Below are 18,823 nucleotides of genomic sequence, written 5' to 3'. Positions count from 1 at the left end.
GTAGGTCATTAAGGTGATTCTCTGGTTTCTTCTGAAACATTTTACGTGCCATTGTTATTAGATTCTGTGACTTGTGTTGGCTCCAGTGTTCATCTAGGGACACATATCTTTTTCACATAAGAGCACTGTACATTCAAATTGAATTATAATTTAACTGGTCCATATAGGAAAAAAAAGAGCTAGCAAGTTTACAATCCTGAAAAGATAAAATACTTACTCTGATGGCATTACCCAAGTTATCAACCAAATAAAAATACATTCTTTTGAACAGTTCCATTGCCAGCTTATTATCTCATGAATGGTCCCTTTTGATTAAATAATTTAGGATTTTGTTTTCATAATGAAGTTTTATGGCTCAACTTGATAATGGTGGAATTATAAACTGCCAGAATGGTCATGGGGAGACTGGATAATTTTTACCACAACTTATTTTCTGAGGCATTCCATCTGTTTCTGGTGTTCTGTTTTTATTCAAGATAATTGACAATTGGGGAGATGGCCCTTGCTTGCAAAGCTGGATTTTAATTTTGTTCTCTGTGGTGGAATTGTTTAGCCTGCAGAAAGTGATTCTTGGTGGCTCTTTTTGTTGTTTAATAGACATAACATCATATGTCCTCTCAGACTTTTCAGCAAAGTTCTGGGGTACCTGTGCTTTAGGCTGCAAGTAATAAGCTTAACCTGTTGTAAACTGAGTTATTAAGCAAGAGAAACAAAGGACTGCAGATTCTGGAATCTAACTGAAAAGCACCATGATGTTGGAGGAACTCAGCAGGCCAGGCAGCATCTGTGGAGAAAAGCATGTGGTCAACATTTCAGGTCACGTCCCTGCTTTTCTCCACGGATGCTGCCTGGCCTGCTGAGTTCCTCCAGCGTCATAAAGTTATTAAGCAATATGGTTATGGGCAAATAAGCCTTTCAACATGGAGTGGACTTCTTTCAATAATGTTTAAATGTTGGTGAATAGGTGATATTGAGTTCATAAGGTTAGTGTTAAATTTGTTCCTGAAATTCTGTATTCATGCACATTCAAATTTAAGATCTCTTTATTAGTCACATGTACATCGAAACACACAGTGAAATACATCTTTTGCATAGTGTTCTGGGGGCAGCCCGCAAGTGTCGTCATGCTTCCAGCGCCGACATAGCATGCCCGCAACTTCCTAACCTGTACATCTTTTGGAATGTGTAAGGAAACTGCAGAACCGGAGGAAACCCACGCAGACACGGGGAGAATGTACAAACTCCTTACAGACAGCAGCCGGAATTGAACCCGGGTCGCTGGCGCTGTAAAGCGTTACGCTAACTGCTACACTGGGCAAAAATGCCCCGGAAAAGAATTGGTTGAAATCTGTTTGTCTGTTGCATGCGTGAATGAACTGTGGGGTGGTGGTGATGGGGGGAACATCTTCAGCAATGATCCAAGAGAATGTTTTATAATAGAACCCAAAGTGTTCAGTAAGCTGGATTCCTTAACCTTAAGTATAAACTTTTATGAATTGTTCAAAGGATCAGCAGGATAAGCTTTATACTTAAGACTGAAGAGTCAGCTTATTGAACACTTCATGTCCTATTATGAGCACAATTCATTTGGCTTCAAAAGTCGAAATTTGAGTCCTTGTTGAAAACTATTTGGCAACTGCAGAGCAAAGATTATCGTTAATGATTTTTCCAGCTGCTCCCTTTCCCAATGTCCTTTATAAAAGCTCCTGAGAGAGTGAATTTCTCTGAAGAAGTGTTTACTAATTGGGTGCCAACCAAGTATATCATTAAGTCTTTTGCTTTTTGGAGATTTTAAAAAAAACTCAATTGCCATTTTCTGGATAGTTGGGTTCAAGAAGAGCTCTTTCTCCTGTCCTATGCAACAAGCTCCTATATTAGTTTCACAGCAATATTTAACTTGGGGACACATGATGTGATCTGTGTGTAGTTGTGTCCGACACTGAAATGTGACTACAGATAACTACTGGAGTTCTGTGGCATTTCAAGCCAACTAAAATCAGTTATGTTAAATTTCAGCAGCTGGCACATTTGTAAAACAGTTGCTTGCATCTACGGTATTGCCACCTTTGTACAAGAGTCACGTAGTGGAATGATGGATCAAATCTAGATTTTACTAATCCTTTGCTCATCCACAAGATTTGGCTGCTTCCTGCAAATGTCTTTGTTTCTTCCTCTGCAAAGAAAGTTATTTGATTTGTACCATTCTAGAAATGTGACTTGAATACATCCAGAATCTTTAACCAGCCAAATAGATCAATGTATTCATGTTATGTGTTAACTTTGTAAGGACACAGTAGGATCATAGGCCTCTTTCTGTGCTGTAAAGTTCTATCAGCCATTGTGCCTGTGTCAGCTCTCCAAGGGCTGTCCTTGGCTTTTTACCCATGTCCTTTGTTTGCGTAGCTTTTCATTTCTTCAAATATTTATCCATTTCCTTTTTCTTAAAAAAACTTAATTTTGCTTTTCCCACTGATGGTGAGAGGGCAACTATACCCAAACAATCTGCTTTTGTATAAAACATGCAACTCTGCCAATCTATCACTTTATTCTTTTGGCACTAGTCTTTAACTTTTTATTCAACTGCCAGCAGGTTTTTCCCCATTTACTTTGGGATAATGCCGTGTAATTTTAAATCCCTCTCATGTTTCGATAATCTCTTCAAATGAATGAAACTTATTTGTATGAATTTAGCACCATGTCTTCTGTACAATATTCATTATGACTTACTTATTTAAATTAGTCCTATTTTAAAATATTCTATTAATGTTTGAATCCTGAAATCTCTGGATCTTTGTTCCCTTTAGTTTTCTTCTGTTGGGTATGTGTTTATTCCCAAAAGGTTTCACCGCATCTTTCACTGCATCTTATAATTACTCACCCCGCCTATCTTGTTTGAACTTTGCTGTCCGCTCATTGTTACCTCTATTTCTTTAAACATGCACATACATTTTATTCTGCAACTTTTCTCAGCTGCGTACATCTCGAAGAAAAACTGTGCTAAAATTATACCGAATGGGTATCACTGATTGCATCCTTCTGTCTGAAGACCGTATATTAACCATAACTTTTTCTTGCTGCTTTTCTTGCGATTTTTGCAAACCATTCTATGCCTTTTGCAAAAACTGCTGGCTATCTTTCAATAGACCTATTCTTTCCAGTTAGCATCAATTTTAACCTATATTGTTGCATATCCTCACAGCTTTGTCTGTATGGTTTAATTTACCTTTGAGAGGAATTGTTAAATCAACAGCCCTTCAGAATTTGGAGCCATACGCATAATAAGATTGTGCAAGATGAAAGGCAGAGTCTCTATTAATAGTTTCTTCTGACATGTACCCAGCTCTGGGGAATACTGGCAATGAGTGTGGCTTGTGACATGAATGTTGTAATGTTCATTACTGTTTAAGCTGAACCTAATCAGAGAAGTAAAATTACATACGAGGGAACACATGAATCTAGCTTCATGCTGTCTGGTGGTATCATCGTGCCAATGAGTGTATCAGGCCACCCTTGGAGTCGACGAGTTATATAACTCATCCATGTCAACCAAGTTGCCTATCTAAGCTAGTCCTATTTGCCTGCATTTGGCCTATATCCCTTTAAACCTTTCCTAACTTTATACTTGCTTAAATATCTTTTAAATGTTGTAATCGTACCCACCTCTACCATTTCCACTGGCAACCCATTCCACGTTCCCACCACCCTCTGTGTGGGGGGAAAAATTGCTCCTTGGTTTTATTTCCTTAATAGGTATTTATTGAATAAACTGGATAGGCTGTGTTTGTTTTCCTTGGAGTAGAGGAGGCTGCAGGAGGGGTGGGGGGGACCTGATAGAAGTGTACAAAATTAAGAGGAGTAGGTAGGGTAGATAATGAGAAACGTTGCCTCCATAGCAAATGTGTTTAAAATTTAAGGGCATAGATTTAAGGTGAGAAGTAAAAGGTTTAGAGGGATCTGAGGAAGAATGTTTTCACCCAGAGTGTGGTTGGACTACGTGAGGGTGGTGTGGAGGCAGGTTTTTGTGCAACATTTACTAAGTATCTGGACGAGCACTTGAATCACCAGGGTATTAAAGGCTATGGACCGAGTGGTAGTAAATAGGATTAGTGTAGGTAGGTACTTGATGGTTAGCATAGATATAGTGGGCCAAAGAGCCCATTTCTGTGCTGTGTGACTCTGACTTGACAACTTCAGACCACAGTGCATTTTGTGCTGGGTGAACCAGTTCTGTCAGTACTGCTGTCTCATCTCTATACTAAGACCATCTAATTGCCCTAACTCCTGTTAACTTTTAATTCCCTCTGCCTTTGATCCACTAATCTAGGTTGACACTTCTGTGCAATAGTGAGGAAGTTCTTGATTGCGGTGGGTGCTATCTTTCATTGAGATGTATGAGCTCTGAGGCTGATGTAAACAATCCCCTGGCGCTATTGTAAAGTCCAGAGTCATTAACCCAAGTGTTCTTGTCAACATTTATTCATCGATCCCCATTATAGGGCAGGTTATTTGGCTGTTATCACATTGCTCTTTGTGGGAGCTTGCTGTATGCATTTCCTTTGGTAAGTGGCTGCTTCATAAAGTGCTGTTAAGGGATGTGAAAGATGCTATAAAAATGTTTTTTTTCCTTTTAGTAGCAGGCTTTGTGAAAATATCAAGTACTTATACATTTGCTATTGCTGTTCCTCTGCTCCATCAGACTTGCATTAAGACTCTTTTGGTCCTCCTATAGCAAGTGTCCCATTATTGTCTGTTCAGTGTTGTGTTCTACCCTCTCGTTAAGCTTCCCCTACATTTCAACAAACTTTCTTTTGTACTAATAGTTATAGATTTATTATTTGTCTCTTATTAGAGTGTCACTGTGACGTTATTCCTGTATTTAATCAGAGAACTCTATCTGAATCAACTTGTGAGAATTTGAATATTTTATGACTCAGCTCTGCTTCCACTCATCTGCAAGTTAAGCCTCATTTGATAATGCAGTTATGCCTTGTTCCGGCATTGCATTTAATGCTGTTTGCTTACCAGTTCTATTCGCTCTAATTGTAGCTTCTACAACTTGATGCCCTCTTTTACTTTGCAGTGAATTTGACAATGAATTTAGTTATTTGCCTACGGATAAAACATCGTTTTTATCTTCCCAGGCTACGAGCTGCTGTACCAGCCTGAAGTGGTGCGACTTTACCTGTCGTTGCTCACAGAAAGTCGAAATTTCAACACATTGGAGGCAGCAGCAGGTGCCCTGCAAAACCTAAGTGCTGGGCAGTGGACAGTGAGTGCAATCTTATCATAACACTTAAGGTTATTTGGTCCGATTCAATACACAACCCCAATGGCTAAAGGCAGTGTACCACCTTCCTCACTAAGCAGAGGGCTTTAACTTGATCAGTATTTTAATGGACAGTGTATTGTTGTGCAATGGAAATTGTTGACTTGGTTACAGAGACACTGTTTTACCCACTTAAAACTTAACGAATGGAAAAACACGCCCTTAAATTCTTCAGGAAAATGTCACATGAAAACAAGAAACAGAAGCAGGAGTAGGTCATTTGGTCCTTGGTGCCTCCTCTGCCATTCAGCAAGATTGTGGTTGCTCTTTTACCCAAGTGCCACTTTCTTCTGATCTCTACCCCACATAACCCTTGACATTCAAAAACCTCTTTTGAATATATTCAGCATCTGAGCCTTCACAGCTCTCTTGGGCAGAGAATTCCCAAGATTCACTATAAAATAATAATAGAAAAACTGAGAAGAATAAGAAGTTCTTCTCATCTGAGTTCTTTTATTTTCAGAGTATGGCCCCTGGTTCTAGACTCAAGGCCAGTAAAACATCATCATTGCAACTGCTGTTAAGTCCAGTAAAAATTTGTAATTTTTGGTGGGTGTTTAGGCTCATCCTATTTAATCTCTTCTCATGGGACAATCCCACCACCATGACTTTCCTCAGTCTCAGGAATCACAAGTAAAATGTTTTACATAGCAAAGAGAAGGGAACAAGGTGATCAATGAACAAAAAGCATTTCCATGGCATTTTACCAGCAAATGCATGAAGTACACCAGGATATGAATATGTGTTGAGATCTCATTTGTAATGATGGAGACTTTTCTTCTTTTCCTCATCAGAAAACCAATGAATGATAGCTGGATTCCCAATTCATAAAATAATGGCTAATGCATTAGATGATATTGATCCCAGATTTTTTTCTTTAGGAAATGCAACAGAAATGAGCATTAATTCCCCATAGTTAATTGCATTACAGAAAACTAAACTTGTTGTTGAAGTGTTACCTTTCTTTACTTGAGGTCTCTGAAGCTGTGGACTTGAGGATTTTCAAGAACCAGTTTGAATAGGTCATAGCAAGTGCAATGGAAATTAATCTGATCACTTTCCAGTGATTCAGAGACATCATATGGCATTCATGTTAGTAGATGTGCTTCGAAATTTTTGTAAGAATGTTTGAGTCTTGAACAAAAGGCAACTTGTTCAAAATGTTGTTTTACTGCATGTCTACAGCATACTTTTTCAGATGGTAGCTGCTTGCTGGTGGCACGTGGAGTGGTCACTAATCTGAGCTTGCTGGGTGGAAGAGGGTTGGTGAAGGTTTGAGGAATTGCTTTTGGAAGATGAGAGAAGGGTGTGTTGTAATTTTAGTGGAATAGGCCTTGAGTTCCAGTTTCCATGATCGTTAAACTTCAGAACTAAAACTAAAATTCCCAAGAAAAAGGAAAGAAATGAAACTTCAGAGGCACAAATGTATGTGTGTGTGGAAATGTGAAAGCAGTTTTTGATATGTTTCCAGAGAATTGAGAAACATTTTGGGAAGTGCTTTTCACAAAAATATTCACATCTCTCTCCCAGTTTTAGAAGTCAAATTGTTGTTGAGAATGAAGAGAAGTTTAAAAAACATGCTCATGTAGATAAATAAATTTCATGTCATGAAATTAAATAAAAATGGAATTTTTCATTTTTAAGCTCAATATGTTGCATGTGAAAACATGAACAAATAAATAGAAGCTCAGTCAACAAAGCAATGCTGGGATATTGGATTTTTTTTCATTCAGGTAATTCATAATTTGATTTAAAGGCAGAGTATTTCCCAAATTCCTTTTTGTGCTCTGTCTTGCTCTTCAGTGCTAATAGAGGGTCAAATAAACTTAATTTAACTGAGTAATGCTTTTCCAGGGGATCACTGCCATCTAAAATAACTTGTATGGTATTTGTTTCTTCAGTGTGAGGATGATTAAAAGTTTTGGTTATTTTCCTTGCAATTACAGTGGTCTAATTACATTCGTTCAACTGTGCGTAAAGAGAAAGGCCTCCCAATCTTGGTGGAGCTGCTGAGATCAGATTCTGATAAGGTTGTACGAGCTGTGGCAATAGCATTGCGAAACCTTTCTGTGGATGGACGTAATAAGGATCTCATAGGTATGGTACCAAAGATAAATGTCCTGGAGTTTATAAATTTTATTCTGTCTTGAATTGCCCAAAGGCTGTTGCTATAAGACGTGCAGTAGAGAAACGAGCCATTTTGCCCAGTTAGCCCATGCTGGTGTTTATGCTCGGCTCAAAGCTTCTCCCATCTTTCCTCAGTCAAATCAATAAGTGTGATTCTCTGTTCACTTCTCCCTCATCTATTTGTCAAGCCTCCCTTTATAAATGTGCATCAAAACTTCAATCACCCCCTGTGGAACAGAATTCAATATTCTTTGGGTGAAGATGTTTCTGCTGAGTTCCCTGCTGGTTTTCTGATGACTATCTTATATTAGTGGTTTCTAGTTACGCTCTTCTCCACAACTAGATAGATTCATTCTCACCCCTTGCCCTTCATTTCTTAAGAGAAAAGAGACCCAGCCTGTTGATCCTTGCCTATTGTGTATCCTGTTTGCATTGCTGTTATCATCCATTATATTGATCATTATGGTCTAGATGTTTTCCTACTTTTACATCACATACCTGCTCAGCCTTTTTCTGTTTGAATAGTGAATCTTCCCTTGCTAGGATTTTTAAGTATTGGATTAGAATGAGTCACATATATATTCAAAGCTCCCTAATTCCTTCTCTCCTCTACCTTGTTCTTCTGTCTAATTAATATTGGGGTGATTGAAATCCCCCATGACTATTGCTCCATGTTTTTACTCATTTCCCTAACTTGTCTATATATTTTTCCCTCCATCTTTTCCACTATTTGGTGGCCTGTAGGTGATCATGGTGATTGATCCTTTATTATCATTTATCTCTAAGGATTCTTCTTCAAAACTATGTCCCTTTTCACTATTGCCTTCCCCCTCCCCACCCCACATGATCTTTCCTAATGAGTTATAGCTGCAGTATAGTCCTAGTTTATCCATAACCTTGCCTCAGCAATTTCTATGTGTCCGCTTCCCTGAAGTCCACTGGGTCCCTGTTTTATTACTGAGCTGAGTGCATTACTGTAGAGATATTTTCATGCATTTTTACTAGGCACATTGAAATTCAGAGGGCACTTATTTAAATTCTAAGCTCATTTCTATCCTGTTATTTGAACTATGTTAGTCTTGCTATCTCAGTTTTGTCAATTTTGTTTTGGTATACTGAATAGACTGCATTATATTGAAGAACTGGAGGTCTTGGCAAAGAAAAACTGTCATGATCTGTCTCATCCTGTCGAAGAGAAGTATCTCTCATTTGATGACAGTGTGGTATGATCAATGGCTTTGGAGGTCCTTAGCACATACTGTGTTACTCTTGCAATTAAAAGAAGCAATGAGCCAACAAGAAACCATAGAGGAGATGAGGGAACCAGCTGAGGGTGAATTGATGGGCTAGTTGGCCGCAGGCTTGTGTTTCTTTTCTTGCCAGGGAGAAGAAGGCTTGTCTGTATTTTCTCCCCTTCCTAATTAAGAAGCTGCACATCACATGGTGCGCAGTTAAGCAGTGACAAAAATTCCCTTCCCCTCCTAATCCAATTTCCTCACAGTGGTTTTAAATGACAGTGGATTTCAATGCACCGATTTTTGATTGCGAAAGAATGTTCGAGAGGGTTAATGTAGCAGGTTCTAATCTTGTACCAACCTGCCCGCCAGACAGATACGAAAGAAAAAAAATCTTCAAGGTGATCTCATTCCACCTTTCACAGCAACAGAGGGCATCCATACAGTTCCCTTGCATTTCTTTAGCACTGAATGTGTGATGGCAATGTTTTGGGATAAGACATTTGACTGATTTCATGTTTTTGGGTACAACCTTTGCTGTTTTTGTTTTTGAAATGTATAGAAGTTACAAATACAACAAATTACTTGAATTCCAGGTTTCATTTTGCCTTGTCTGCAACACAGTACATAAAAGGCGCAAGAAAATAAAAAGGGCTGTACCACTCCTAGAGCAGCCTCTGCCATTTAATAAGATCATGGATAACATAATATCATAAGATAACACCACTGTGATAATCTTTTATTTCCCACATAAATCTTCCAAGTAAGGGAAAATGAAAAGGTGGAAAGTGTTTGCTCAATAGCATCCAGTTTTAATGTCTGTGATATCAAAGGTCAGCAGCTGCCTCAGCAGCATCCCCCAAGAGACAAAAATATACACACAGTACTGTTTTGGAGTAATAGTTGTAAGTTAGTAAGAAAGTAGGAGGGTGAAAAGTTGTCATTTGGGATGTTACCTGCCTTCAAAAGGCAAATTAACATTCTTTAAGTGAATTATTGCTTCCCCACAAAAATAATATTTCTTAAGCAGATTTTTCGGATAATCTTTTGGTTCAGTCTTTTAAGATAGACCAATGGCCTAACTGGCAATAGTGGTATGAAATAGAAATAGAATGTGTATTAATTACATAGAAACATAGAAAAACTACAGCACAATTCAGGCCCTTCGGCCCACAAAGCTGTGCCAACATGTCCCTACCCTAGAAATTTCTAGGCTGACTCATAGCCCTCTATTTTATTCAGCTCCATGTACCTATCTAACAGTCTCTTGAAAGACCCTATCGTATCCACCTCCTCCACAGTTTCCGGCAGCCCATTCCACGCATTCACCACTCTCTGAGTAAAAAAACTTACCCCTGACATCTCCTCTATACCTACTCCCCAGCACCTTAAACCTATGTCCTCTTGTGGCCACCCTTTCAGCCCTGGGGAAAAGCCTCTGACTATCTACCTGATCAATACCTCTCATCATCTTATACACCTCAATCAGGTCCCCCCTCATCCTCCGTCTCTCCAAGGAGAAAAGGCCGAGTTCCCTCAGCCTGCTTTCATAAGGGATGCTCCGCGTTCCAGGCAACATCCTTGTAAATCTCCTCTGCACCCTCTCTATGGCTTCCACGTCTTTCCTGTAGTGAGGTGACCAGAACTGAGCACAGTACTCCAAGTGGGGTCTGACCAGGGACCTATATAGCTGCAACAATACCTCTCGGCTCCTAAATTCAATCCCCCGATTGATGAAGGACAATATACCATATGCCGTCTTAACCACAGAGTCAACCTGTGCAGCCGCTTTGAGCGTCCTATGGACTCGGACCCCAAGATCCCTCTGATCCTCCACACTGCCAAGAGTCCTACCATTAGTACTATATTCTGCCAACATATTTGACCTACCAAAATGAACCACTTCACACTTATCTGGGTTGAACTGCATCTGCCACTTCTCAGCCCAACTTTGCATTCTGTCTGTCCCTCTGTAACCTCTGACAGCCCTCCAAACTATCCACAACACCCCCAGCTTTCGTGTTATCTGCAAAATAAATTCTGATGAAGTTCATGTTTTGGGTTAACAGTAGGCTGTGAAAGTTGTGGTCTCGGGAAATAAAATCAATTGGAAAGTGACGGCTAATGTAATTCAACAGAAGTTGTATTGTCAATTCATGTAAGGCCTTCAAAGCTGGATGCTATATTCAAAACTTAAGGGGTGTCATAATGTGAAAGTTTTACATTGAGTGCAAAAGAAGTTAACTCAAATGTTGCCTGGATTGGAGTGTATTAACTATAAGGAGAGGTTGGACAAACTTTGATCGTCTTCACTGAAGTGTGTGAGGTTAAGGGGCATCCTGATAGAAGAATATAAAATTGAGAGGCACAGATAGGGTAGGTGGTCAGCGTCTTTTTCCCAGAGTAGAAATGTCAAATATGAGAGGTGGTAGAAGCAGCTAGAATAGCAACAGTTAAGAAGCATTCAGACAGCCTCTGGTTTCCTTCCACATCCCAAAATGTGTGGTTGGTGAATTGCCCCTGGTGTTATAGGAAGTGGTGGAGTCTGGGAGGAGTTGATGACGAGAATAAAATGGTATTAATGCATAACTAGTCTAAGTGGGTATTTGATGGTCAGCCTGGACTCAGCTGGCCAAAAGGCCTGTCTTTATGACTCTATCATATTCTGCTTCCTTGTCATATCTTTGGGGGGGGGGGGGGGGGGGAGGGGGGGGGTGGCGGAGAGAATGTATTTATTGATCAAAAGAGGGTTGTAGACACCAGCTCCATCATGAACACAACCCTCCCTGCCATCGAGGACATCTTCAAGAGGTGGTGCCTCAAGAAGGTGGCATCCATCACTAAGGACCCTCAGCACCCAGGACCCTCTTCTCATTACTACCATCGGGGAGGAGGTACAGGGGCCTGAAGACCCTCAATGTTTCAGGAACAGCTTCTTCCCCTCCGCCATCAGATTTCTGAATGGCCCATGAACACTACCTCGTTATTCCTATTTTGCACTGTTTATTTATTTTTGTAACATAGGAATTTTTATGTCTTGGTTTTGCACTGTACTGCTGCCACAAAACAACACATTTCATGACATATGTCAGTGATAATAAACCTGATTCTGATTCTGTTGTCGGTTTCTTCCTTCAGGTAATTATGCCATGCATGATCTGGTTAGCAATCTGACTGGTGGCCAACAAAGACCCGCCAAGAACCTCGAAGAAGACACAATAGTAGCAATACTCAACACTATCCATGAGATTGTGACTGACAGTTCATCAAATGCCAGATCCCTGATTCAAGCACAGGGCATTGAAAAGCTTGTGGCAATCAACAAATCAAGGTGAACTCAATTACTTACAATATACAGCAGAGAAGCAGTCTGTTTTGCTCAACAGGAATTTGGCAGCTTTAATGTGCTACTTGAGTTTCTTCCCATCTTTTCTCAAACTTTATCAACATAACCTTTCTCCTCCCTTTTGTGCTCATCCAGTCTGCCTTTGTATGTCAATTTAACCCACCTACTCTGTTTCGTGATGAGTTCTGCATTCTTTGGGTAAAGAGATTTCTTTATCAATTGTTTTTTTGATTTCTTAGTCATCATCCTATATTAATAATCACACTCTTGGTGCCCTATTCTAGCAAAGGCAAGCTGTCCCTGTAATATTAAACTTGTTTTGATTTTTTTCCAGTAACTCTTGCTAATTTGTTGATTTATTTGTCCTCCCAAATCTTTGTTCATCTATCGTAGATTCTTAGTTCATCATAAAATGTGAATGTGATAGTTAGCAGTTGTGCTTGTGAATTATCTGTGAAAGTTGAGATGTTTTGAGGAATTAACGTGAATAATTTTTGTGAACTTGAAGGTTTTGTTTCTTTTCGTGGTTGGTTGATTAATATTCTGAACCATCTGCAAAACAAAATCTTGTTTTTAAAAAAAAATCAAATTGAGGCATCCAACTTCTATACAGTACCTTGACCAAGATCTCTTTCCACCTTCACTTAAAATGATCTGTAAATTTTCTTTGTTCCTAAAGCCCAGTAAAATGCCTGTATGTTTATATACATAATCAAGAAATATTGCTTTTAAATTTGCTGATGTTTCATTAAGGCTTTTTTTAATCCAATATGGGTTAGAGCCAAATTAGTATTATGACTCAACAATGGAGATGCTGCAGTGATGCTTCTCAATTTAGCCTTCCTGCATTGAAGCTTGCCAGTTCAGTGTTTGGTCCTTTTATGCATTTTTGTTCCAGCACTTTCCTGGCTCACTTTTTTTCTTTATCTCCCCCATGAATTTTCCAAAAAGTAATGATAGTCACATAGATATTTTTCCTTGTGTATTTGAAACAAAGGCAGCTATAATATCTGTTCCAAGGTTGTCAAGCCACATACATTGAACCTGCCTGAATTTGAATTTATTTTTTTTTTAGTTACTTTTAACCTGCTTGTATTATTTGGCTTTAACATTGTAGCCAGTCAGTAAGGGAGATGAAGGCTGCAGCCCATGTCTTGCAAACTGTATGGAGTTACAAGGAATTGAGAAATCCTTTGCATAAAGATGGTTGGAACAAGTCCCACTTTCAGGTAAGGGTCATATTTTGGACAGAAAGGTGGGATTATTCCTACGTGTTTGCGGTGCTGCTTTGGATTAGCTGAATAAAATAGACAGTTGCAAGGTCAGCCATTTTAAGGAGAGAGTTGGCAGCAAATTGGTACAAACTGTGGAGTTATACCATTAATGTATAATGTGCACATTCATCAGAACCTTCAAGACCCAATAATGCTGTAATTTTTCAGTTTAATGAGCTGTTTGCACTGCATTATTTGTTACAAGGTCTGCAATCCCCTTACTTAACCCACCTATACAGTTATTAAGTGGCTTGTTTGGCTTGCATCATCCAAATAAGAAAATCTTCACGTTCCAAACCAACTCCAAGGCATGAGGACACAAGTTAAATAGACATAAAATTGAAACATACTGGAAATGCTCAGCAAATCCGGCAGTATTAGTGGAAGGAAGATGCATTTAGCATTTCAGGTCATTGACCTTTCATCAGAACAGGAATATTTGCCGTGAATTTTGTATGAATACACTTTGAATCTGATCAGAAGATCTACTGCCAGCAACTTGAGGTAAAGGCAATTTTTATTAGGAATGATTTTAAATATACTGTCCAGGGTTCCATGCAGCATCTTTTGACTCTTGGAAAGCTGAACACTTACAATCAAAACAGAACGTGTTGTAAACAGGCAGCATCTGACAAAGGATCATTGACCTGAAATATAACTCTGTTTCTTCCTCCATTCAAACTACCTGACATGCATTCAGCATTTTCTGTTTTTATTTTGGATTTCTATCATCAGCAGTTGTTTGATTTTAATAATTTAAGGGGTATATGGTAGCTGTTGGCCAGAGAATGGGAACAGAAAAATCATTTTAATCTCAGAATTCAAGAAGTTTGGGTTTTGTGCCAGAGCCAGTACTATTTAATGCTGCAATATATTCTAATAACTTTGAACAATTCAGAGATTTATGATGTCTGAGTTGGTGGTGTCAATATGTTTCCCAGCTGTTAAGAGCACAGAAATCTTGGATTCGCAGTAGGATCTTAAGTGTGACTTTAACTGTCCCCAGATCCCCTCTTTCTCTGAGGGGTTGGGCGTGTGTCAGTAAATCGGCTCCAATTCTTATTGATGTCCACAAACTAGTTTCTTGCAGAACGTGTGTATATTTGATTTAGGCAGAATTGGATCTGACTGCAATATTCTGCCCTTGATCCAAGTGCTAGCTTCCAATATTAGACTTGCACTAATGGTTCAGATATTATTGTGTGCTTGACACATGTGAAGCCATAAGTAAGTGATTTTTTTAAGTGCTTAATGTAGGAGAAGTGAAATTCTTAAAAACTCTCATTTTTACAATATGTAGCCAAATGTGACTACACTTCCCAAAGGAGCTAAAACTGGTGGCAAGTCAAGCGGTTATGATGACAGCACCCTGCCATTAATTGAAAGGAACCAGAAAGATGGTGAGTGTTGATTGCTAGCATTTTAAGTCTCCTTCTATCTCTGTTTTATCTACTGATTTTGCAGTCTGCCTGCATCTGGCTTTGAACTTTGGAAAATGGTACATTTTAAATGCAGAGAGTCAAGTCACACAGCTGTCATCCAGTGAATTGGAAGAGAGGTGGGGGTGCATGATTAATGGCAAAGACCTGTTTTAAGGCAAACAAAATCAATTTACTCATTAACTGAAGAGGAAATGGCTTCCCAATAAAAGCAGTGTAATACTTCTGGTAAAGTTCAGTGAGTAGAGGATCATTATAAATAAAGTGCATGGAATTGGTCTCAGAAGCTTGCAGAATTAGGTCACCAGACTTGATTGACAGGAATTGCCCATTCTATTCTGAGTAGCATTGTCACTCTGAGCCCTATAAAAGAACATCCATTATTTAAACATTGCCAATATTTTTACTTGTTTTACTAAATTGTTGAATGCAACCCTTTTTGTGTGGCGGTGCCTTCCTGTGCAATGTACTAGCCATTTATCTGCTAATGTTATCCTGTTGTTGAAGTACTTAGACTGATTCTGTGCACCACTGTATCAGAGTTCCATTTATTCTGGGACATTGCAGGCACCGATAATTCTTCTGCCATTGCCTTATGACGACCAACATATTACACCTTCCAGTCTTCAACAAAGGAAAGTGCGAGTGAGTCTGGATCAAGCTGGATTCACCCTGCTTTTAAGGCTCTCTGCCTGTGGTCACAGACTTCCCTGGGCTGGGTGCGGAGGATTGATCTCGTCCGCTGAGAATTGGGCAGTGAAGTTGTGGTGATAAGTAGCCCTCAGACAGCGCACTGCTGAAGCCCTGCCCCAGAACACTGACAACACTTTCTCAGAAGGCAAGGCTTGGCCAGGGCCTCCTTTCCTGTGAAGGATTTGAAGCTTTTGAATGTCTCTGAATATCTAAGATGTTTTTAGAAAAAAAACTTAGAAGATTGTTTTGAAGAAATAAAATAATTACTTTAAAAAATAATTGAAGTAAAACACTAAGAAATAACTAAATTAAAATACAAAGTCAAAAGCCAATGAATAACCAGTCAACAGCCCAATGGCATGAATACTGAGTTTTCCAATTTTGAAGAACTCTGCCATCCAATGAGTCATTTCTCCCTCTTCCTCCCCCCCCCCCCACCCCCTTTCCACCCCACCCACTTCCAACCCTCTGGTCTGGTCCTCCCATTTCTTTTACATTGGTAAATGGGTTTATTATTGTCACATGTACCAAGGTACAGAGAAAAACTTGTCTGCATACCCATGCTGTCCATACAGATCAGTTCATTACAACAGTGCATTGGAGTTTTGTCCGCTTTCTGTCGTATCCAATCAGCCCCCATTCACACGTCTTCCGCTCCCCTTGCTCCCCTGGTTTTATACACACACTTTGTGTTCCTGCTTATCTCCCTCCAGCAGCAGCAGTTGTCTCCATCTTCACTCTCCCCTCCCTCCATCTGCCTCTCCATATTTCAATTCTCCATTTTTTTTAACTCTCCCTCCTTTGTCTGCATCTACCATTCACCAGCCATTGTCTTCCAACTCCAGCATCCCCTAGCTGGCACAGCCTGCCTGTCATCTTACACCCCTCTTCAGTCCACCATTCACCTCTGATTCCTGTCTCACCATTCCCCCTGTCTTTATACTCTCCACTCAGTCCTGATGTAGGGTTTCAACCTGAAATGTTGACAATTGCTTCCCTCCCACAGATGCTGCTTGACCTGCTGAGTTCCTCCAGCAGATTGTTGTAATGAATAACTACTTCCACCTTAACCCCAGGACCAGGACCCCCCATTCAAACGAATGGGAACTTGGATCCTTTGTGAAGTGTGACTGATGGAGGATCAGACAGACGAGTCCCCTAGATGATGCTCCACCTCTTGCCTGGCGACAGACTGGAATGACAAATGCCCTTGCTTCTGTCACTGAGCAAACCCTGAGTTCACAGTGAATCACATGCAAGGCTGGGGTGGTTGAACCCCCAGCCACAGCATGCTCAATGCAGCCCCTGTTGTAGAAGGAACTGAAGTCTGCCGTACCACATGCATGCATTTTGGAAACAAGTTGATTTCCTGTGTTAGTTTGAAATTTGAATTAAACATTTGATTTGTCAGAACAATGCTGCATGTTGAAATGCTTTCTTCACCACTAAACTTGAGGGCTTTTTTTCCCCTTTTAAAATGTCCAGAAGTACTTAACTGAAGAGGCCTGAAGGCAATTAAGTTTCCCAAGTTCAGCAGTTGTTGCTCTGTAACCCCGTACTGGAGACTAGTCAATAGTGGTCCAGATTAACCTTTCACTGTTAGCATGCTGCAGCTTAGTTCTGCAAGAATCTCACCAACTTGCAGAATTCCTGCTTTTGCAAATGAAATGCCATCTTCACACATACACAAGTACATCTGTGACATTAACTGCAATATACTGTTTAAAAAGGACCAAATCTCGAAGGGCAGTCAAAGGAGAATTGAGATGCTTTTTGTTGTGTAAGCATTGCTTAGACCCCTTAAGGACATGAAGCTCAAATGTGTTTTTACTTCATCCAGTGAAATGATGATATCTAGTTTAATAAGAACAAAACATTGTTGCTTCACCCATTGCAATTTCAATTTCTCTTTACTGATGGTGTGTTACGAACCAGCAACAAAAGAAACACACGAGTCATGTATAAGTTTTTAAAAACTATTTTATTAATAACTACTTATAATAAAAAAAATAAAAGTAAAAATGTTAGAATGTTAGAAGTAAAAATGTTAGATCTTAAACATTAACCCCATAAGCTAAACTTGAAGTGTGTGTGGCAAATTCTCAAACTCCAAGTCCAGGAATAGTTCTCAAAGTTCAGTTCAGCAAGCCATAAGGTGAAATGTGAGCAAAGGCTTCCGTAAAACCACGGTTGACTGAAGACAAAACGCAGATTAAAAAATAGAGAGTAATTACGAAATCCAAATGTTCCACGATGGAACCCATACGACACCTCAATGTCTACTCAGCAGTGACCACTCCACTGCTTTGTTCCAAAGCACCTGCCACCCCAAAAGGCACTCGAATCGTGGCCGTCCACACAAATACCTGTTTCCCACTACAGGTTAATGACAAAGTGGACTCCGCTGGATTATTCCAAAAATCCATACGTGGATTGTAGTGACAGACACAGTTATTGTTTTTCATCCATCGATGGAGACTAGGCTCCTCTCTCACGCGCACTCTCCTCCTCTCTTCCAAAAATGTCACTACATCCTTATCTTCTGTTGTTGTCATCATGCCACACACACACACACACCCCCCCCCCCCCCCCACCTCTATCTTAAAGAGACATTCATCAATAGTAACCTAGTCCGTAACAGGTGGAAGTTTGGAACTGCCTACTGCTGAAATCACCAATTGAACAAAATGAACTGAAGATCTTAAATTTGCAGATATCAAAGTTGAAACTATTCTAACTCCTCAGACTACATTTGAAAAGTATTGTACCTTTGGAAGAGTACACTAACCTTAGAGTGTGCAATGCAGATTTACTGGGTGGATATCCTGACTCCAAAGGTTAAATAAAGGTTCCGACACTACAGTTTAGAAATCTTAGTGGTGATTTGATGTTTTTGAGATAATTGAGACGAGAAATTATTTTTGGGTAGTTGGGAAATCTGAGATTTGGTGTCATTGTCAGAAAAAAGAGCCCTACTTTGCAAGAGTTATTTAGTGAGACTTCAGTAAGTGAATGGTAGTTGAAGTTTAGAACTCTTCTGCAAAAGGAATTGATTATAGTTCAATTTTTAATGTCAGATTGTTATGGTAACAGGATTTCTTGAGGGGTGTGGGGCAAGGCAGGTACTTGGAATTAATTCTGATCAAAGTCCCGAGTTTTCTCTGGTGGAATGAGCAAAAGGGGCTGGGTGGCCGATTTGTGTTCCAGTGTTCTAAAGAAGCACAATACTGTTTGTCCATCAATAACTTTGTGCTGGCCCAGGGAGAGCTATGATGTCTGAAAAGAATGTAAATATTCCCTGAAGTGGACTGCAACTAAAAGTAACAATCGGACAATTCTGGTTGTGAAGTATTTTATTGCTCCTCGCATCATATTTTTCCAGT

General features: G+C 39.7%; 1 protein-coding gene across 9 annotated transcripts in view; it reads left to right on the top strand.

The window, feature by feature from the left end:
* The window catches only part of arvcfb (ARVCF delta catenin family member b), a 257,916-nt gene that overhangs the window by 227,828 nt on the left and 11,265 nt on the right, over positions 1-18,823 (top strand). For all 9 annotated transcript variants that reach the window (XM_052031924.1, XM_052031918.1, XM_052031926.1 and 6 more), the window contains 5 exons: positions 5,142-5,269; positions 7,273-7,423; positions 11,827-12,019; positions 13,152-13,263; positions 14,609-14,708. In XM_052031924.1, the coding sequence (XP_051887884.1) occupies positions 5,142-5,269; positions 7,273-7,423; positions 11,827-12,019; positions 13,152-13,263; positions 14,609-14,708 (684 nt within the window). The remainder of the gene's footprint in view (positions 1-5,141; positions 5,270-7,272; positions 7,424-11,826; positions 12,020-13,151; positions 13,264-14,608; positions 14,709-18,823) is intronic.

This window comes from Pristis pectinata, chromosome 17 (assembly GCF_009764475.1).
Source record: "Pristis pectinata isolate sPriPec2 chromosome 17, sPriPec2.1.pri, whole genome shotgun sequence".
NCBI classification, from domain to species: Eukaryota; Metazoa; Chordata; class Chondrichthyes; order Rhinopristiformes; family Pristidae; genus Pristis; species Pristis pectinata.
The sequence above is the reverse complement of the archived record's forward strand: the minus strand, read 5'-3'. Positions and strand labels throughout refer to the sequence as shown.